This window comes from Camelus ferus, chromosome 19, assembly GCF_009834535.1.
Source record: "Camelus ferus isolate YT-003-E chromosome 19, BCGSAC_Cfer_1.0, whole genome shotgun sequence".
Lineage (NCBI taxonomy): Eukaryota > Metazoa > Chordata > Mammalia > Artiodactyla > Camelidae > Camelus > Camelus ferus.
In genome coordinates, this window is record NC_045714.1 from 6564864 (window position 1) to 6587770 (window position 22907).

At 48.1% G+C, this 22907-nt stretch overlaps 1 protein-coding gene across 5 annotated transcripts in view; it reads right to left on the bottom strand.

Annotated features, from left to right (window-relative positions):
• Positions 1–22907, bottom strand: part of NFATC2 (nuclear factor of activated T cells 2) — a 146430-nt gene that overhangs the window by 64260 nt on the left and 59263 nt on the right. For all 5 annotated transcript variants that reach the window (XM_032461383.1, XM_032461384.1, XM_032461381.1 and 2 more), the window contains exons 4-5: positions 9961–10163; positions 8780–8952 (exon numbers count right to left, since the gene is read on the bottom strand). In XM_032461383.1, coding sequence (XP_032317274.1) covers positions 8780–8952; positions 9961–10163 — 376 coding nt within the window. The remainder of the gene's footprint in view (positions 1–8779; positions 8953–9960; positions 10164–22907) is intronic.

Sequence of the window (22907 nt, forward strand, 5' to 3'; positions counted from 1 at the left end):
GGATTCCCCTATTCAGAGGAACCTCTTTTCAGTAAACCGAAGAAGGACCCAGTGGGAGAGCTGCCAGCCAGCCCAGGCAAGGAGGGGCCCTCCCATAGTCTCATTCTGGCTCAAGCACTGCCCACCCCTGGCCACAGCACTCCGGCTGCTGTAAACCCTGCTTGTCTGTACATCAGGCCCCCGTCCCTGGCTGTGAGCCTGGCCCGGCTGAGCCTGGCTTGGCCCAGAACACGGTGCTGACTCAGGCCTTGCCTGGGAGGGGCCGTGAGCAGGGCCAGCAGACTGGCCCCTTGGGTCCCCTCAGCCTGCACCACGGCCACTCCTGGGTCTTCGCTGGGAAGTGGGAGGTGGGACAGAGGAACCCAACTCTCCCTGAGTGTGGGGTTCACCTCTGTGAGGGACCGGTCGGCAGTCACAGCACGGGAGTGGGGCACAGGGTTTGCACAGGCAGGGGTCTGACCTCCAGACCTCACAGAGCCCCAGTCTCGTGCTGCACAAAGCAGACCTCTAAGGCCGGCCCTACAAGCCCGGGAGGCTCGGCCAGTTCACGCAGACCCGGGTCCATGGGAGGAGCTAGTGTTTTCTCTCCTGACCAGGTAATTATGGTCCCACTCCAGTGTTCTAACAGGCAGCCCCCAGAAGATGCCCACGTATCTCCAGTAATCAAGACCCTTCCTGGGGGCTCCCTGAATCTCCATTTGACTAACGAGCTCTCTGGTCACTGGGGGACCCAGGCGGCCTGGACAGAGAAAAGGACACAGGTTTTAATCCCTAGCTCTGCCCCTTCCCTTGCCCGCTATGTGACCAGCAAATCATATAGCCCTTCTGAACCCCAACCCGCTAGATATAAGCTCTGAGGGCGGCATTCCATGCCTCCAACGCTCACCAGCACATGTCAGCGCCCAAGAACTATTTCTGAATGAACGAACTGAGTCTTTAAGATGTGTTTTCTGAGGCTACAATGAGGCTGTTAATGAGTTAACACATGTAAGAGCTGGGGGCACACGGCAGGTCTTCAATAAAAGAGAATTTTGCCTTCCCCACCCCTGTGAAACTCGCTCAGTAAAAAGCTCTATCTAATTGCATGGTCAGGTAACCATATCAATCAGCAGAGAAGCCACTCCAATCCTGGGCTCCCCCCAAAGCCTAGCTTTCCTGGAACCACCTCCCAGCCAGCCCACAACACCAGCCAGATAACTGTCTAGGCTCCTTCTTAGCAGCAGGGTCCGCAGCCTGCTCCCAGCTCACCTGAAACAACTCATGCCTGTTCAACTCCCACACCTACCACTGCTGCCTGGGCTGTGGACTCTCGGCAGCACAGAGCAGCAGTCAGAAGGACATAACGTCTGCTTTGCAGAGCTACGGGGAGGGCGACAAGCAGGAAAGCATGAGACATACCACAAGAGAGGCACTGAGGTTATGCTACTGGGATGAGACAGGTACCACCCCCATTTTACAGATGAGAAAACTGAGGCACAGAGTGCTAAACAACTTCTCTAGGACCTAACAGCTATTAAGCAACTGAAACCGGATGTGAACCCAGGCCCTCACTTCTAACCCTCACCTTAACCTGCTTCTTCCCGTCATGTTGGTTTCTGACATTTCTGAAATGTGGTCCCTTGGTCATTGCTTAAAAGCCACCTTGGAGAACATGAGCTGACAAAGGCCTGGCTTACCTGCCCTCTGCCCAGTGCCCCCATTTCACCCAAGATTTAGTGCTACAGGATCTAGAGGGAAACAATCTACTGTAGGGTGGTGGGAGGGCACCCAGGGCCCTCTGAGGGTCACTGAGCTGGTCTCTCTCCAGTTTAGATGAGATGATGTCACCCTTTGTGGTTCTGGCCCAAATGAAACTGTCACTTGTGATGCAGTTCAACCTTGGTGTCCTGGGATCCAGCAAGATGTGGCTATCACAGCCGCCCGGGCCCCTTACTAGATGGCCCCTTACTAGGCAGTTCGTTTAACCTCTCTGTGCTTCAGTTTTCCCATCTATAAAATGGGGACAGACACTAAGTTCATGGTGTTCTTACAATGACCCAGCAGCAACAGAGAAAGGGCTCGACACCCAGCGGGTGACTGGTAACTGTTCCTCTTCCTTGACCTCTTCCCCGTCGGACCCTCTCATCTCCTTTCTTCCTTCATCTGGTCCTCAAGTATTTATTAGCATCTACTGTGTGTGTGCCAGGCACTGTGCTACATGAGTTTTAAAATGTAGATCAAATCATGCCAGTTCCTTATTTAGAACTCAAAGCTTCCTGTTTCACCTAAAATAAAATCCAAAGTGTCCAGCCTCCTCTCAGACCTCACCTCCTACCCCTCTCCCTGCTCTGTCGCTCCATATAGCCTCCCAGGCTGCCTTTCTGTTCCCTGAAGATGCCAAGCGTATCCCTGCCTCGGGGCCTTTGCACTTGCTGTACCCGCCAACTGGGCTATGCTCCCCCCATCACTCAGGTCCAGGTTAACATGCCATCTCTTCAGACTGGTCTTCCCAGCACCACTAAGGTTGCTGCTCCCCGACCCCCAAGTCACCAATACATGGTCCTTATTATTTTCATCATGACACTTAGCTCTGTTTGAAATGATGTCTTTGCTTGTTTGTTGGCTGTGGGTTTTCCCCACCAGAACATGACCTCCATGATGGCCAGGACTTTGTTTTGCTCACTGCTGAATCCCCAGTTCCCAGAACTATATAATGCACTCCAAATAGATATTTAATTGAAGGAATGAATGTTAAGAAGCCCACGACAATTATGTGGGTCATTTTGGCCTCTGGCAGGAGCAGAAGGACAAGACAGCAGCTCTGATTTCTGAAGCAAAGCACAATCAATATGTCCGTCTGGTCTCCCTCATTCTCAGTATCTCCACAAAGCCCTGCTGGGTGATCACCCATCTCCCACAATGGACTCAGGAGAGCAAAGTGGAGGAACAAAGTGACGGGGGACCACAGTCTTAGGTTCCCTAAGCGCCTGCTTTCAGAAAAAGGCATGTGAAACCACTGAATTTCCATATGGAAAACAATGGGCCTGGACCCTCCTTCACAGCACACACAGAAATCACCCTGAGAGAAAGAGAAGGAAAAATGCCATATGATATCACTCAAATGTGGAATCTAAAAAAAAATAGAAAAAAACAGGACACTAATGAACTCATCTACAAAACAGAAACAGACTTGCAGACATAGGAAACAATCTTATGGTTACCAGGGGGAAGAGGGTGGGAAGGGATCAATTTGGGAGTTTGAGATTTGCAAATGTTAGCCACTATATATAAAAATAGATTTTTTAAAAAGCAAGTTTCTTCTGTATAGCACAGGGAACTATATTCAATATCATATAGTAACCTTTAATGAAAAAGAGTATGAAAATAAATCTATGTATGTATATGCATGACTGGGACATTGTGCTGTACACCAGAAACTGACACATTATAACTGTGCTTCAATAATAAAAAAAAAATTACCCTGAGATAGTTTGAATCCCTAATCCTAAAAGCCAGAATCAAAAGCTGCTAGAAGAAAAGAGATGAGAATATCTTTGCTACCTTCAGATAGGTGGAGATTTCTTGGGAGAGCGTAAAGGGCAATGATCCCCAAAGAAAAGGAAATGATAAATTTGACTTCCTCAAAATAAAATATGGATGCCCATCATAAGACACCATTGAGAAAATAAACAGGCAAGCCACCGGCTGGGGAGAAATATTCATAACACATATATCTGACAAAGGATTCAGACCTGGTGTGCAAAGAACTACTGCGTATTGACAATAAAAATATGAGGAACCCAATAAAAAACGGGCCAAAGCTTTGAACAGACACCTCGTCAAGAAGACATGTGAATAGCCAGTAAGTGCACAAATCAGGGTTCAGCATCGTCAGTCTTTAGGGAAATGCAAATTACAGGTTATGCACAATGAGATGCCATCTTACACTTGCTGGGATGGCTACAATTTAAAAAACTGACGAAACCAAATCGTGGGGAGGACGGAGAGCAAGAGGGAGTCTCGTACACTCTTTTACAGAGTGTAAATGACTTAGAAAACACAGAAACTGGAACATGCATTTTTCCCAACGACCTAGCAATTCCATTCCCAGGTATTCACCCAAAAGAAGTGAAAGCATTTGTCCACAAAGGGCCTTGAATGAGAAGGTCCATAGCAGCCTTATTCATGGTCTCCAAACCCCGGAAACAACCCACATGTCAATCAATGGTACATAAACAACTGTTACATTCATACAACTGAATACTGTTCAGCAATTTAAAAAAAAGGGTGAACTACCAAATCACGCAGTAACAGAGATGGATCCCAAAGCCATCGTGCTGAGTAAAGCAAACCTGACATGAGAGTCGATGCTGTATTTTTCCATTACATCAAGTTCTAGAGCAGAAACCAGAGCAGCGGTTGCCCGTGTGTGGGGCTGGGGAGGAGGCACTGACGGCGGGGCACAAGGAAACTTTCCAGAGTGAAGGAAAATGCCCTGGATCTCACTTTGGGTGGTGGTTACAGGGGTGCATACAATTGTCAAAATCGCTGACTTCAGTCTGGGCAGTTTACTGCATTTTAATTATACCTCTGTAAAACATATTTATGTCACCAAAAGGGAAAGACTGAAAAGAGCATGTGAGAAAATCCGTTTTCTAGTCCACACCGCATACCCTCCCCCTGCCCCCAATTCCTGCAAAAGTGAATTCACACTCTGTGCTGGGGAGCGGGCGGGGCTTGCTGGGAAACTGCTTTAGAGGTTTTCTGAAAACGCAATGCAGGAAGAAAAGCCATGGAAGATTCTCGTGAGACAAGCATCTGCACCTGTGGGCATGTCCATTCTGCCTCATCACTGCCTTTTCCTCCCACTGGGCAGCCTGGGGATGCTTGTCTTCACACTTTTATTTTTTTTTCTACAAACGTTCTATAGACAGCTATGAGCCAGGCCCTGGCTGGCCCCCGCTGGTCCCTAACCTGACTGGAGAGAGAGTGACAAGTAACTTGGGGTGTCAGAGCACAGAGAGGGGATCCCTTACCCTGTGGGGTTTGGGGCAAGCTTCCTCCTCAAGGGGCCATCTCAACAGGCTTCTCGGATAAGGAGGAGTGACTAAGGGGTAGCTGGGTGGGGGAGGGTCTCTAACTTGGTCGCAGGTCAGAGTCCCCAGGACACCTCTGAGAGTCTCCAGGCCCAGACCTCACCGCGGACCAACCGAATCAGTTTCTGAGGTAGGATTCTGGCGTCATAGTTTTCTCTTGTAACGCCCCAGGGGATTCGACCACGCAGCTCAGTGTGAGAACCAACGTTCCGGATGCAGACAGCACAGGTAAAAGCCTGGGAGTCAGAGGAAGAGCCCAGCGCACGTGGGAACAGAGGAGCAGAGAGGAGAGCGCAGTCAGGAGTGCGGCTGAGGAGGTGCCAGAGCCTCCCACCCCCCAGACTCCCGTCCACCCAGACCCTCAGCATGTGACCTCGCGCGATGAAGCAGAGATGGAGATGAAATCATCCCAGATGAGGGGACCTTACACCCAATGAGATAAAAAATAAAGGGCTCCCAGAAGACGGCCACGTGAAGACAGGGCAGGGAGTGGAGTGGTACCTCTGTAAGTCAAGGATGGCGAGTGACCCATGGCCACCACCGGAAGCCAGGAGAGGAGATGGGAACAAATTCTCCCACAGAGCCTCCGAGAAGGAACTGACCCTGCTGACACCTTGATTTCGGGCCTCTGGGTCTGTGAGAGATTAAATTTCTGTGGATGCAAGTCTCTCAGTGACGGGAGCTGGTTATCCCAGCCCTGGGAAACTGGTGCAAGAGGGAAGCCAGGGCTCCACCGCCACAGAGAACTCGGCGTGGAAGCTGAGAGCGCTGAGGGTCCCAGGGGAGGGAACCAGCCCACTTAGAGGGGCCGGACGAGGGAAGGCCACCCGCAGCTGCCTCCACGCGAAGGTTTTTTTCTTGGGCAAGACAAGGATCATCCCCTCTGACCTCTTCCTTGCTCTCTAAGTGGGAGGCGCAGTCATCTGCCGGGAGTGGGAAGTGGGCGGGGCGGCCTCCGGAGCTGGGGGGACTGGAGAAGGTTCGAAATGGTCTCTGCTGAGAATAAGGGAGGGGACCCAAAGTGTCTCTTTGGCGACAGTGAAGATCTAGCAGAAACAGAGGACTAGAACCACGGGGCGCCCCAGCGTGCAAGCTGAGAGCTGACCTCTGGCACAGTGGCCTGTAAGTAAAGACGATAAGTCTGCATTCGTAGCAAATAACTCCACTTTCCAAAGAGTGGCCTCCGGTAGTTTGGTCAAGATTTTTCCACTAGATTCTGAGAACTCTCCTTTGATCCCTAAGACATCATGCAAAAGGCATCTACCTCCAAAGTAAATAAGTTAGCCTTGCAAATAAATACCAGCCCGCTGAGTGTTTTCCTTACCAACACGCCTTCCCCAAGGGGTATACATGAAGTCAATCAGTCAACAAATATTTACGGCACACGTACGCAGTTAATACATGTTAGGGACTCATTTGTCAGCAAATATTGAATATCTCCCCAAGGATCATACAAACAGTAAGTCAATTCACACATAAATATTTATGGAACTACTAGGCACTGATCCAGGAAAACAGAACAAAGGAGATAAAACTGACAGAAGGGCCTGTCTTCCCCCTGTAAGAGGGAAAGTGGCCAGTCGGTAGCTCATTTGGTACTGCAAGGAAGGCCAGTGTTGCAGAAACCAAAAGAAGGTATTTCACAGAGCTAGAAAGTTGGAGACTCTGGGTCTGCTACCTACCGAGTAAAAATGAGTGAATCACCTTGCCAAGAAAAGTCTCAGTTTCCTTATCTATCAAAGCATGAGAGTTCAATCAGCCAAAAAAAAAAAAAAAAACACACCATGTTCAAGCTTCAAACAACTTTATACCTCCCTGAAGATCTCGCTGGGGGTGCATGCAGCTCAGTGATGATCCTTTACATCTCAGTTCGACGTGAGAAAAGTTGACTTCAAAGACCCAAAATGAAGAGATGCCTGGGCTCCTGTGTATGGTCCCTGCTGAGGCCTGCTGCTCCCCACCTTGCTGCAAACCGCAGCCCCATCCTGGAGAGTGAGTCATTCACCAGAAAGGGGAGACCTTTGCTTTTCAAAATCCCCCAAATCACAGAGGAAGAGCCCAAGTTTCCTTCCCCAAACATCCTGAGATGTTCAAAACCAAGACCAAGGTGGGGCACCCGCCACGAGACGAGCACCTGGGGGTCAGGGGTGGGGTCTGCTGCGGAGGGCGGGGGAATTCCAAGGCTTCTGAGATGATGTTTTTCGAACACTTCTTTTCCCTTGTTGTCTGCTCTTGGGCCTTTCCCTCCCGCGGAGCACAAAGTCACCACCACTTTCAACTCCAGCCACATCTTGACTCACAAACTGGGAAGAAATCACAGGCCTCCTTCGCCTTTTCTCAAGACCAACCAAGACCAAGTTCTGGCTTCTCTCCCCACCAGGGTCCACCCTCTCTCCCTGCTGGCTGAGGGCCAGTCTCCCTCAATCCTTTCTATATAAAATATTCATCTGTTTCCATTCCTCATCAGTGTCTGATTAAGACTACCTCTGATTAATCCAAGCCATGTGCAGATCTCTGCTGACCCAAAGAGTATCCTGAATTTGTTGCTGCTTTTTAAAAAATCAGGAGATTATTGGTTAATCTTTAAAAAAATCAGAAGATTTGGCCACACTAAGTCTACATTCCCACATGGAAACACTGGCTGGATCTGAATAACAGCATCCCATTTCGGTGACCCCCAGTCTCCACCACTCCCTACTGCCCCCACCCAGCCCCCTTCACTCATTAACATCACCTCCTTGGCCTTTGTAGGCAACTAATTTTGTGACAATAATTATGGTGAAATGTCCAGTAAAAAGAAAAAAAAAAAATGCTGCAACATAACTGAATATAGAACATGACTGTAGCAACATAAAAAAATATTCTTAGAAGAAAGAGACTTTAAAAATAATATAAGCAGATTTTGTTTCTGGAACAAAGCTTACTTTCTTCCTTCTTTATGCTTTTAAAAGTGACTTCTAAACTCTCAAATGCTGAGCAGACAGTAAGCTTTGTCACAACAACAAACTTGCCCAAAGTACCTAAGAATGAGCTCAAAGCAGCTTCTCCTTTCGAAGCCTATTAAAGCTGAGCCAGGTCTCTGCTCAGAGCCTTTCCAGATGGCAGATCTTAGCCATTCTATACTGGATTCTGAACATCAATAACATCCTTGGTTATTTATATGTCTACCAGATCATAAGCTCATTAAGGACAGAGAAAACATCATGCTCATCTGCAGACCCCTGGCACAGCACCAGACACTGAGCAGATTCTCAGTAAACATGTGTCCAGGGATGGGCTGAGGGTGATGGAGACAGGTGGCTCCTGCATGCCAAAGCTCCTGCTCAAACCTCAGCCCTGCTGGAAGGAGTTACCTAACCCCTCATCTCTCTCCCTTTTCTTCTGCAAAATGGGCAACAGGACATCAGCTATTGCCAAGGATGGCTGTGAATATTTAATGAGCACTGCACACTCACAGTTAGCCCAGGGACCAGCAGAGTCACAGTTCAGTAAGCGACGGCTACTGCGGTATTATTGTTATTCTACTGAAAGAAGAGAGGAGGAAAAGAGAAAGAGGACACTAAGTACAGTGAACGCACTCCAACTGCATCCCTGTGGGTCCTGCACATTCTTGTTGGGCACCCTGCCCAGACTACAATGCCTGGGGTGGAAGGTCACACACAGTGCACTTTCCAAAGACCAACCCTGCCCAGAACCCAACTTACAGCATTCGATGGGGTTAGACGCTGTCTGCAAGGAGACAATCCTTCCGCTGGACTCTGGAATGTGCACCCGGAAAACCAGCCTCACTCGCGTGTTCTTTCTCCCAATGTCTGTCTCGCCTTTCCGCAGCTCAATGTCCGCATTCCTAAGCTTCAGAATCCCCGCACAGTCGATGCTGCCAGGAAATGGAGAACTCCGTTGACCACCGACCATCTCAGTGGGCAGGAAAGGTCACCCACAAAACCGCCTTAGTGAACCAAAATAATTCCACCTGCCAGCCACGGTGGAGGCGGGGATTGCAATACACTGATCAATATTTCAGCCAGGAATTTAGACCAAGATGGGGGTAAAACACTTACAAAATAATTAGCGTAATTCCGCACTGGAAATTATTTCTCTAGGGAGGTTTTTTTTCACGCCAACTTTTCTACTCTCAAAAGTATATGAGAAACTCAAAGACGCAACTGGCGAAAATTGATTCTGGACTATGCAATGGTAAGAGTAGTGTATTGACATTAAATACCTTGAGTTTGATCAATGTACTGTGATCACAGAAGAGTGCTCTTATTCTTAGGAAACACAGGCTCAAGTATTTAAAAGTAAAAAGGTGTGATGTCTGCAACTAACTCTCAAATGACTCAGGAGAAAAATGGAGAGACGGTGAGAAAGAGAGTAATAAAGCGAGTGTGAAAAATGTTAACAGGTGGTAAATCGGAACAAATGGTGTAACAGGAGTTCTTTGTATAATTCTTGCCATTTTCATGTTTGAGATTCTCTCATAAAAAGTTTTTTTAGACTCCAATACGTGGGTGCAGTGTTTCCCACATTTTAGGCATATGCATATTAGTTTTGTGAGTTTAGACCTGTCTGCATCATTATTTAATCATTTTCTTTAAGTCAAATAAATGTTTAAAATGTAAGTAAATTTAGCTTCATTCCAAGCACAACACAATCCAAAGATGCATAAATATTCTTTCTGCCAATACTCATGAAAAATATCTAGGTCTAGAACTTTTAAAATAGAAACTTTAAAAATAGAACTCTCTGTGGGTCCATCACAGATTGGGATCCACCATCTTAGCTGCTTCCGTCAACTCCAGAGCCCCCTCTTCCACACCCCTGCCACTTGGCCCCACTCACTTCCCGGTGAAGACCCACCACCCTCGGCACCCGCAGCCCTTACGTGGCCCTCATGTTGTTTTTTGGCTCCAGGGGGATCTCCAGGACTTTGGTGTTGCCCACGATCTTCTCATAGCTGGTGGTGGTGACAGTTTTCCCTGTGATCCGGTGCACCTGGTAGAAGGCGTGGGGCTTAAGGATGCGCTCGTCGGCCGTCCCAATGAAGATCTGAAGCCCCAGGGGCTTGTTTTCCATGTAGCCATGGAGCTGGGGGCAGAACACAAAATCAAATTATGATGGCACCATCAACATGCATGCAGGGTGTGGTGGCTGTAGTCCAATTGACAAAAAAAGATCAGAGGAGCTCAGGGGCAGCAGAGAGAGCACAGGATTGCTGCGTCATCTGGAGGAATGGAGACCCAGAAGCAATCTCAGTGTCCAGCCAGAGCAGACTGCTTGGATAAATTACAGGGAACTCCTCTAAAATGGAATGGTAAGCAGCCAAGAGAAAGAATGGGATAGATCAGAACTGCATTTATGGAGAATCAGCCAGAAATCGTGCTTAATTAGTGGTCAGGGAGTTGGGGGGATGGTAGTGAGGATAGAAAACAGTCAGAAAAGGTAAACCAGAACTCTCTATAATGGTTGCCTGGAAAGATCAGAAGAAGGAACTTTCACTTTTTACATGATTATATTCCAATTAACAAGTTAGATTTTGTCATTTAAACAAAAAAGAGAGAGAGAAAGAAAAAGCAAGGCAAAAGCACCATCATCTAAATTGAAAGGAAATTAAAGACTGGGAGAAAATACATCCAACATCTAACAGGCAAAGGATTAGTACATAGAATACATAAAGAATGCCTACAAGTGAATAAGTAAAGGGTAGGATTCCTGTCCATCCTGTTTAAAATCCAGTCCCACCCCTGCTGGTTCTCCCTCGCCCCTTCTCCTTCATTTCATCCCATAAAACATACTGCATATTTTCTCAATTCCTTTTGCTTAGGGTTTTCTCCTACAACTAGATCATCCCCTCACTGGGGGCAGGAATGTCTATTTCTTTAACTTGCCACAGAATCTCTAGCACCTAGAACAACGTGTGCCACATGGCAGGCATCCTAGTACATGTATTTGCTGAATAATTAATAAAACTCTCCGACAGAAAAGTGGACAAGAGATTTGAACAGGCAATTCACAGAAAAACAAATGACTATTAGCACAGAAAAGATGTTCAATTTCGCTTGTAGACAGGAAGATACAAATTAAACGACCATGGGATATCATTTTTCACCCATGTGATGGACACTCATGTAGGTATCGATGACATGCAGTGTTCTGGAGGCGGAGGACACAGTTACTCTCGCACAGCTGAGGGGAGCGTAAACTGACACAACTATTTTAAAGCGTGTTAGAGTAGTAGCCATTAAACTTAAAAACACATATTCCCTATGACCCAGTAAATCCACTTCTCAGCATGTACCTCAGATGAAGTATTGTGCCTGCAGGAGACATGCACAAAGATGTTTACTAAAACAAGCAGAAGAGTGAACAGTCAGTTACTCTGATTAGGCTTATGAATAATCTGACATGTCCAGGCTATGAAAGACTGCATTAGTTAAAAAACAGCAGGGAAGAAGACATCTATAAACTTGCCCAGGAAGATCTAAGGCTGTTGAAAGAGATAAGCAATTGGTAGAAAAATATGGATTGCGTAATACAACTTATTTTTTAAAAAACACTGAATGTTTTTAATCCATTCATTGATACTCATGTCAATGCAATAGGAAAAGGTGTGGAAGGATGCACTTCAAACTGGCCACACTATGATCACTTCTAGGGACAGAGGAGGAGATCAAAGTTGAGAAGGTGGTCAAAGAGGACTTTAACTTTATTCACAAAGTTATAGGAAGAATTACTGCCTAGAAATTTGGGAAATTTAACATTGGTTTTGAAAAATATTTATTTAAAAAAAAAAAAGAAGAAGAAGAATGTCGAGCTGAGAGTCAGAAGGTGGGGTTCCTGTTTTGCCACTCCCCAGCTGAGAAACGCTGGGCAAATCATGGAATCCTCTATGCCTCTGCTCTTTTCTCTGCAAACTGGCAGGGAAAGGGGTTGGGTGGGATGACAGTGACAACTCACTGAGATCCCACCATTCCACAGAGTCTAGAAAATTTCAGTAGGATCTCCAGTCAACTGCTCCAGGGCAATGGGTGATTACAGACGGTCTAGGATGGTGCTGTCCAATACAACAAGTAACACAAAAATAAGATTAATTCAGTTTCCCCATCACACGAGCCCCGCATTTCAAGTGCTCAGCAGCCACAAAGGGCTAGTGGCTACCGTAACGGACAGCACAGATAAAGGACATTTCCATTATTGAGAAAAGTTCTATTGGACAACGCAAGTCCAGAAAGGTGGCGTTCTCTCGTGCCCTGCTAAACTCTCTACCAAGAGACAAGCTAAGGGTGGAGCAGAGACAGATGGCAATCTTCTTCATAACCTGCCAGGCTGATACCCACAACATTTACATACATGTCTGATACACACCCAAGAAGCACCCTCGGGCAAAGGTGGAAATGGAGTTAGAGTCTCTTATCGTTCTCCTCCTATGCAAATCAAAGACCAGGCACTTCTCCCCAGGACAAAAATCACAGGGAGAAGGGCAGCATTGAAAGAGATTTTGTTTTTGTTGTTCTTGCTTTGCATTTGGATCCAAGATAAGTAGATTTCCTCATCTTCCCTCCTGGATACACCAGGAAGTGGTAACAGTATCGTGAGTACCAAGGAGGAGGGTAGGTAGGACAGATAGTGACCCTGATGGTCTGAGGTTCATCTGCCTCCCCAGGTTAGAAGAGCAGAAGTTGCAGGCTGCATGTGCTCAGGGTGAACAGCTAGGGAACACCTAGGGGTTAAATCTGTCACATCCCCAAGGCTCTCCCTGAACCCAGCCACCTGTCACCTCCCATGATGGCACACTAGTCCAAGCCACCACTGCCTCTCCTTGGAGTGACCACGACTGCCCCCAACTGACCTCTTGCTGCTCTTTAACAGACCAGCCCAATGATCTTTTTTTAAAAAATGCTAATAGACCCCGACTGTTGCTCTGCTTACAACCCTCCAAAGACTTCCTGTGCCTGGAGAATAAAATCCAAACTTAAAAGCTATGGTCTAGGAGGCATCCAACAGCCCAGGCTCTGCCTTTCTATCCCTCCATCCCACTGCCAACCCAGCCATCCTCTGTTCCCTGAGCAAACCAAGCGCTCTCTCTCTCTCTCTGACCTCAGGGCCTTTGCACAGCCATCTTCTCTGCCTGGCACACCCTTCCACCACTGCATTTAGCTCTTAGATCTTCAGGTCTTTCCCAAACCACATTATTTACATATACCCAGTACTGGAGCCCGCCCTTTCAGCCTTGCAAGAGCCAGATGGTTAAATTTTCAGGAATTTTAAGAGACACTTGACATCACTTTGGTAGCCTGAAATCAGCCACAGTGGGAATATTTACACCACAAAAATTGGCAAATGCTGGAAGTCAGGACTTCTTTTTTCGGAGAAGTGGATATTAAACACTCACTAGCACGTCACGGAAATAGTGACTTCTTTATCATCTGAAATTTTCTTGTCAATTGTTCATTTGCTTAGTATCTTTCTCAGCCAAACATGAAGTCCATGGTAGCAGGAAGCTCTTGTGTTTTGTTCAGTATGATCAGTAAACATGTGGAATCAGTTGTCACCATCAACAGCAGTGCAGTAGTTAAGTGCACACTGCCCCAGGCCCAGCCCTGTGCCCCAGTGCGTTACAAACCTCTAGGTAGGATGGGCCCATTTTATAGATGAGGGAACTGAGGCTGGAAAGGGAGAGATGGAGGGAGAGAGAGAACGACAACAGCAACCAAAACAAAGACTGTTGCCCCTAAGAGAGGACCCGTGTCTTTAAGCAGGCCCCCTCAAGTCCCAGAGCAGCCCCAGGTTGAGCTGGACTAGCTGATACAATGGACTTTCAATCCAGGCTCTGCTTCTTACGAGCAGCTGTGGGACTCTGGAGCTGTGACTCCACTTCTCTGCGCTTCCATTCCAAACAGGGACATCACCTCCCACTGCCCAGGGCTCTTTCGCAGGCTAAATAAGATGACCTTTGTAGGGCCCCAAAGCCCAGCACCCACTGGGTACCCATGAAAGAATTCTCCTTGTCATCGGAGGGTGATGCACATCCAGACACAGAGGTGACATGACAGAACCGAACGGAGAAGCTCAGAGTGAGCAAGACTCACAAGGTGAAAAACAACCTTAAATATCCTCACGTGCCATGAAACCCAGGCCCTCATTCTGTCTTCTCCATGGGCGCGGGCAGCTAAACACCACCCCCCCCACCCCCACCCCGGGTCGGGGTGGGGGTGGGGGGAAGAAACCACAGCATCGTGATTGAGAAGAACGCTTCCCTCCGATATCCACCCTTCCCTTCCCCAGAAGGTGGTAGGAGGTGCCCGGGTCAGTTCATTCTGGAGGAGCCGTGCCAGGTCTCGGAGGTCTAAGAAGAGCACACGGCTATTTACTTGCTTCTGCAAAAACTGAGTGACTTGGGTCATTGCAAACGCAACATGGTGTCTTGGGACAGCAGGATCTGCCCTTGAGGTCCCAAATGCCCTGTTGTCCCCAATTTCAGGAGACCTCGGTCATGAAGCCTCTTTCCAGGCTTCTCCAAAGATAAGACCATCTCAGGGGCATGGCAAGCAGGGTTGCCTCCCAGAGCAGACTCCTGCGCCCACACTTTGCAATTAAGAAGCTCAAGGTCAGCCGGCCTCCAAAGCAGAAGAGGCTCCACTTCCTGCATCCGAAGTGAGAGCGAAAGTTTTTTGCTTCTTGTAATTTCCAGGCAGTCTACCAGGTTCCGGGAGGAAGAGGAGTTTCTGGTGCGCATCGGGAGGGTCTGACGCACAGGTAGGAAGCTCTGAAGCTGACTGAATCTGCACAGCAGTGGAGGGGAAGCAGGGGGGTTCCTTTTTTGCATGAGAAAGCTGAGGCTCAGCAGGGTTAAGTGACTTGCTCAGGACCCTGCAGCTCAAAAGCCCCAGAGTGGAACCCCAGGCTTCCTCGTCAAAGCTGACTCCTGACTCTCCCAGATCCTGGACCACGTCTATTAAGACAAGCAGGTCCATCCCACCAGCTCAGTAAAAGGAACCCAGAAGTGACCATGGTTTCCACATCTCAGAGACCTACAGATTCAGATAATGCTCATCATACCCACACCCAAGTCCCAGTTCTCCCCACTCTTAGCGGCAATTTAACTGTCCTAATGCACAGATACAGCGCGTCAGTGCGTGTGGATACTTGCTTCCTCTTCATTTTTTTTTATAAAAGTAATAAGGGTTCATCCATGGCAGAAAAACAGACAATATAAAAATGTATAAATTATAAAGAAAATACTCCCTCAAAATAAGTAAGCACATTGGTGTACTTTCCTTCCAGACTCTTTTAGGCACACAGAGAACATCTGAGATTCTATCTTGGATACTGTCTCCACTTAACAAGGTAGTGTGACTATTTTCCCTTGTCATTAAATGTTGTTTAATGGGACAATCTCAAATGATGTCACAGAATCTCCCTGGGCTTAGACTGGCACAAAGCAAGTGAGGGTGCCGGGCATGTGACTTAAGGAGGCACCGGCTCTCAGGGCTGTGCAAATGTAAACTGGGTGCCCGAGAGAGAGTGCTGCCTTAAATTTTACCCTCTCCCCCTTGCTCCTCCCCCATTTCCAACCTATGGAAGGACCCGAAGTTTTAACCCCTACAGTTGGGCATTTAGGTTGTTCAAACGTCACATTATAAATGCCGCAGTGAGAACTCATAAATGACACTTCCTTGAAAGCGATTTTTCTATCAACTACGCTCAGAGCTTTTTAAATACTCTCAGATGGACGAGGCTGCCATCAGATCTGAAATGTGGGGTTGATTTTCAGAATGGCAACTGGCCAAAGAAACTGTTTTGAATTTTACTAAAATCAAACTTTAACAATGTTAAGTAGCATTTTTTGTTGTTGTTGAATTTGGAATATTAGGAAATTGGTATCATCCTCAAAGATTACATTCTGAAAGAAAGGGGAAAGTCCATGGGGATGTTTTATTGTAATTACCAATTGCCACACAGCACGTGGGGAGAACGTTTTTTCAAATACATGTGGATTTCAACTTCTACCTTTGTTTTTGGAGGCAAAAATTGCAGAACACAGCTGCTACTCCAAACCTGCTCCCATCTCTCTCTCTCTCTCTCTCTCTCTCCCTCTCTCTCTCTCTCTCTCTCACACACACACACACACCAGGGAGACTAGTCCATGATTTTACTCTCATCTCAGTGATGCCAACAAGCATTACTATCCATCTAATGAGCACCTATGAGTAACTTCGTGAAAAATCCTAATTCATGACAGCTCCCTGTCTCGCCGCCGTACTGGAGCCATCTCAAAGTCCCATCAATTTGGTTTCCTAAAGTGCCCTTGAATCCACCACCCTTCCCCTGTCCATCACTGCCACCCTAGTCCAAACTACCACTGTTTCTCTCCCTAGAGACTTTCCCTGTATCCCCTCTAGTCCTCACCCATCATTTCCCACTCTATGGCCAGAATAACCTTCCATCAACTTCAGCTGGCCGTTAGTCACTCCCAGCTCCCAGGGGCTGCAACGCAAGGTGCAACCTGGCCCCACCCCAGATCATGCCCCCACCCCCTTACCATGGTCTTCCCTGTGCCTGCTCTTTCAGGAACAATCCCCCTCCTCACCTCACCCCCTACCTTTGTCCTAGTTAATTCTTAGTCATACTGCAGAATGTGGCTCAAATATTATTTCCCAAGGAAGTCTTTCCTGGCTCCCGGACAAGGCGGGGCATCCCAGTAAGAGCCTTCCTTGTTGTATTTCTCATAATTGCAAGATATAATTAACTTGCCTGATTAATTGTTGCATGTCTCTCCCCTTTTCATCCTCTTACAGTTCCATAAACAATTCAACCGCCCTTCTACAGAAGAGGAAACTGAGGCTCAGAGATGCAAGGCTCCCCACTAAGCAAGAGGCAGTGCAGGGATCTGAACCCAGGTTTGAAAGCAGGAGGATTACTTCCGCCATCTGCTCCACGAGGGACTGATGAAAAGACAGAACAAGGGTGCCACCCAGGTAAAACCTGCCCTGGCTGAAATATGAAAACCTCAGAGCAGAGTCTGCAGAAAGAGGGGTGTGCCCAAATCTGCAGTAGACAATTTTGGAGTTGCCTTTCAAAATTACAATGTACACTCCTTTTGTAGTAATTCCATTACTAGTGAGTGGGCTATCCTATGGGTGTCCTGGCAGATGTGCAGAAAAACACTGATGACAAGGTTATTCAATGCAGCATTCTTTAAAATAGCAAAAGGTTGGAAACAACCTAAAGGTCCATCAAAAGAGTACTGGTTAAATCAGCAGTGGTATATGACGGACAGTAATGCTGTTATAAAAAAGAAAAGAATGAGTATGCTTGGGACCAGCCAACAGTTACTAGGAATGGCAGCCCCTGGAGTTGTGCAGTGCACAACCTGGGCAACCATATGGGGCATTCTAGGGAAGCTTTTTACATACTGATAGAGAATAATCTCCAAAATATACCATAACCTTGGGAACAAATACATCTATTTGTGTTTTAGGGTGAGGAAGAGGGGTGTGTGTATGTGTGTATGTGTACAAGGGTGTGTCTATTCAAAATAAAAGTGGAAAAGAAATCAGGCCTCATTGTAAAATGTCCACTGGATTTTGATCATTCCCAGGAAGAAGCTCCGTGCTCCAAGGACCCCATGGTTGTAGCTCCCCTGAACCTAATATGTGGATTACAGTTCAACACAAATGAACTGTATAACATAAAAAATATAGCCAAAGCAATCATTCAAAGAAAATGACCCCCTCTGCTTTTCCCTTTGTGAACCGTGACATTCCTTCTAAAGGCCACAAGGAAGAAAAACCACAGCAATGAAGGTCCAAATAAACATGCACTGTCCCATCCCAGGCTGTGAGGAAAGACCCAGAACCCCTCTACAGAAACCTCAAGAGCCAGAGTCCAAGGTGGAGGCCTTCAGCAAAGGGAGAGGCAGGCAGAGGCGCCAGCAGGCTCCCCTCGAGTCCAGGGCACAGGGCCCACGCCGGGAGAGGCACACACCGCACACCGCACACCGCACACCGCACACCACACCCAGCAGAGCCGTGAGTGTTGGCTCAGGGTTGGAAATCCAGCGAGAACCTGACTGCTTCCCACCGGCCCTGTGACCGCCATGAGGGTCCGGGCCACCATCACTCGTCCCTGGGCCACTGCAGTGGACTCCTTCCTGGTCTCCCTGCTCTCCTCCTTGGCCACCTCTCCCCAACCCCGCTCCACGGAGCCTCCCCCCCACAGCAGCTAGAACGATCTTTAAAGCTGTGCATGAGGTCTCACCGCTCCCCTGCTCAGCCCTCCCCAAGAGCAAACATCTTAAACATCTTATTCGGATCAAAAAGCCAATGTCTAGCATGACTCAAAAGATCCTATCTGACCTGACCCCTCTCCTCCGTCTCCAGCCACCCTCCCCCCGCCTCCACTGCAGCCACACTGGCCTGGTGGTCCTCAACTGAGCCAGGCAGACGCCAGGCACACTCGGGCCACAGGGTCTTGGCAGGTACATGTTCCCTCTGCCCGGAGCGCTCCTCCTCTCTGTCCCCAGGGCTCGTCCCTCTCTTCGCTCAAGCCTCCCCCAACATGACCCCTCAGCAGAGAGGCCTTCCCCAACCGCTCACCCCACTAAGGCAGCCCACCCTCATTTCACTCTTCATCCACTCACCCCGCTCTCTGTTGCAACAGCCATTTACCATCGCCTGACATCACGTGGTATTTACTTGATTTGTTCTCTGCCTCCCCCTCCAGAGCATCAGCAACTTCTCTGCCTTGCTCACTGAGGCATTTGCAGTGCCTCGAATATCATGCAGGTGCTCCACATGTGAGCAACACCAGGAGGGAGGTGAGCCCCCCAGCGGGGGTCTGAGTGGCTTTGATCCTTCCAGACCCTTCCCTTCTCCATGACAAAGGGCTGTTATGCTGCCCACACTGGCTTCTCCAGCTGATGCAATTACCTTCCTGGCCCGCAGCAACCACTGTGTCCTGCTCAGTGTGGGCACGACTGGGCAGGTTGGACAACTGGTACCCTGTTCCAAAAAGAGATGACAGCATCTCCCAGGTGTGATGAAATAGGAGCCCCACATCTGCTTTCTCACCTGAGTGGGGATCCCACTGGCCAGATACATCTTGAGATCTCTTTGACCAGATGCCTCTATGATAGGGCCACATTTAATGTTATGTCATTTTATTTTATTTTAATTGAGGTACAGTTGATGGACGCTATGCTGTAAGTCTCAGGTGATCCACAATTTTTAAAGGTTATAGTCCATTTCTAGTTATTATGAAATGCTGGCTATATTCCCAGTGCTGTACAGTATATCCTTGTAGCTTATTTATCTTATACCTAGTAGTTTGTACCTCTTAACCCTCTACCCCTAGCTTGCCCCTCCTCCCTGCTTCGATAGGGCCACATTTAAAAATCACAAAGTGAGCCCTAAAAAGAGAATTAGACATTTTGCACAGGCTCAAAAACAAACCAAGTCAGTCTCTTTTGGTATTCTAAATTAAGAATCAAGTCATTCTATATTTCTCACATCACTGGAAATTAAAAACAGGCGCATCTACCGCACAGCAAGCACACTGACTGCAGAGAGAGGCTGGATGGTCTGAAACATGCTAAATTTGTTTCCAATTACCATGTCCACATTTGAAACCCCGAGGAAGCCATAGAAAACAGTGTGGAGAGATCAGAGGCAAGGCACATTAGCCTCATGGGTCCCAGCATCCAGGGCTGCACCCCATTCCCCTTCCCCCACAGCCCCGCCTCCAGGGGTCTTTGAACAAAGAAACTGGATCACTTTGCCTCCTCCCTCCCGGAGACACCAATTTTCCCTTCTCGGGTCCCACTCACTCCTCTCCACTCTCAGCCCCGGCTTCTCGTCCACTTGCCAGGCATGTCAGCTCAGCCAGGGCTTCCCACCAGCATCCCTGTCACGACCAACTATCTCTCCAGGCCAAGGAGCGACTGAGTCACATAGGAGATGAGTCTGGAAGTCCTGGACTGAAATATGCAAGCCTTCTTGGAGTCGAAATTTGGAAGGAGTTTTATTTTTCTGTTGTTTTAAGAAGCCAAACAAGTACTTCTCACATCTTCTCTCTGTGCTCCTCCTTGGGCAGAACCAATGTAACTTTGAGCGTACGAACCCCGGAGAAGTCAGACCACCTGGATTACCTCCTGGTACGGGCACGTCCTCTGTTACGGGAGAACTTTACCTCTCCAGGCCTCAGTTTCTTCACCTGTAAATGGGACTAAGGGCAACGCATAGCCCACTGGGTTGCTGGGATGATCAGGTGAGTTACACACAAAGCATGTTGCAAGCATTCAGTAAATGTTAACTTTTACTAATATTCCTTCACCGATGGTAATTCAATTCCTCCTTCTAGTTTCAGTTCTTAGAAGAAATCATCTTGAAGGTTATCTTTCAGCTCTAAATTGGAATGACCCTCAGGTGCATTTGGAATAAAATCCAAATGCCTCATCACAGTCTACAAAACCTGGCATGATCTGGCCCTTGCCCCTGTCACAACTTCATCTCCCCAACTCTGGTCCAGCCGCATGGGCCTCTTTGCTGCTCCTTTAGACAGGCTGAATTTAGATCTACCTCAGGACCTTTGCATGGGTGCTCCTTCAGCCTGCAGCACTCTTCCCCCCGGTCTTCCCATGGCTGGCAACCTCCTGATTCTTTAGGTCTCAGCCTAAATTCAGGGCCTTCTTTGAGCAGCCTGGCTAACGCAGAACCACTCCCCCACCCCCACTGTCATTACACCATTCCTACTGATTTCCCTCCTAATCATGATAAACGCATCTTACTTATTTGCTTATTGCTTACTGCCTGTCCCTCCACTGCAATAAAAGCTTATTCATCACTGTGTCCTAGCCCCTTGAACAGTACCTGGCCTACAGCAGATGCTCAATAAATATTTACTGCGTAAATAAATGAACAGATTAATTCTCAGGTTCCTATGTGGCTCAACATACTGCCAAGTGATTCATCCTCCAGTGACCCTGAGAAAGGAGGCTTATTCATGTCTAGAAGAGAATCCCCATGTTTGGAGTAGGCCTAAATTCACTACCACTTGAGCCAGCCTGTAGGAATGTGTCTCACCATGAAAGAGACATATTATACCAGGCCAATTCCATTGGAAGTCAAAGAGGAGACAAGCTTGGGGTGGAAAAATGAAGCGTACAATCTCTTCTCCAGGGAGCACTTAGAGATCGACACAGGGAGAGACTGAGTCAAAAGTGCAGTGACTTGGCAGCCTCGTGGAGATGGTGAGGAAAAGTGCAGCACAGGCAATGCCCTCTGCTACCTGTGTGTTCACCCAAAGACCAGACAACAACGGAGAGCGTGCTTCAGAAACATTCCTCCAGGAGTCCCTCGCTCAGGACACCAACCTGATATTGAGGAACAAAGTGTCTGCTGTCGGTAAGGGACCTGGGTTCTGGCAGAAGCAGGGAGGAGGGAGGAAACTGAGCCCCCTGGAGGGGGCCATTGAGGACTGAAGGCAGCTCATGAAAACCTCGTGCACTTTTCTGACCCTGAGCGGTGGTACCCAACACGGCAGTGTGTGAACACCCCAAGGACGCTGGGACAAGAATCCCGCAGCTGGCTCCAGCAGCAGCCCCTCTGAACACTTTGATAAAACGTCCCACCGAAACTGCAGCTCAGCCTCACGTATATGTTTCACCAAAGACAGAGCCCTCTGGGCGCGGCATAAGCCCTGGCCCCTCCTCTTTCAACTTGGGCCAAAAGTTGAAAAAGAACCCCGAGATTGTGGGGTGGGAAAAGGCAGGACTTGCGAATTGCAAAAGAGTCAGCTGAGCCCGTCAAGACATTAAAAAGGTGAGTTATTCCCCATCAAATGACACCCCCCGCCCCCACCCCAAAGGCCAGGCAGGTCTCTCTGGATCCAGACCAAGAATTCTGAGTCACTTTTGCCACAAAGGGGAAAAAAGGAGAAGGCAGACGTGATGTGTACCTTTCCGCACTCTATTTTGGGATTTTAAGATCCAATTTCTTTCGTTTCAAAGGGTCGGTTTTTGGAGGGCTCTGCAGAACTCTTGTACCGTGCACACGGCGAGACGGCGCGGAGACGGGCCTCTGTCGGTGACCTGGGGAGAGGCGGGGCCCCTTGGCAGATCAACAAATCGCATCACGCAGGAACAAGGAGCCCGTTCTTGTGTGGAGCCACACGGGGCCTGGCTTTCATAACATGATGGAAGCATGTGGGCCAATCCGATCTGACTCACCTCTTCAGGGAGGCAGCTCTGCGCTCATTCACTCATTCGTTTATTCGTTCATTCAGCTGAGGGCCTCTCAGCAAAGAGATGCTAAGCCGAAAGCTGTTCTCAGAACAATTCTCACATGTCCTTGTGGTGAAGAATCGGGTGCCTCTCTGGATGGATGGTGACATCTGGGATTATCATTATCCCCCCATTTATTTAAGATGTGGCGTAAAAAACAAACTAACGCACCGGGATTTCTCAGCCTCAGCACTGATGACCAAGGTTGATTTGGGGGCCAGATCATTCTCTGTGGTTGGGCCATTTGTTCCTGTAGGATGTTTACTAGCATCTCTGGCCTCCACCCACTAAACACCAGTCGCCTGCTCCCCACTGCCAAACCCAGCTGTGACGACCAACGATGTCTCTGAACGTTGTCAAATGTCCCCTGATGGACAATATCAGCCTGCTGAGAACCATTCTTCAATTACACTGACACTTGTGGAGAAGGGGCTTTTTCTTCAGAAAATCCGGATTAGAATCCTACTCCCTGTCCATCAGAAACTGCCACTGGCAGGATCTTCAAAGGGCCTCTCTACCCCTTCAATTTCTCACCTTCTCTTTCACCTTCT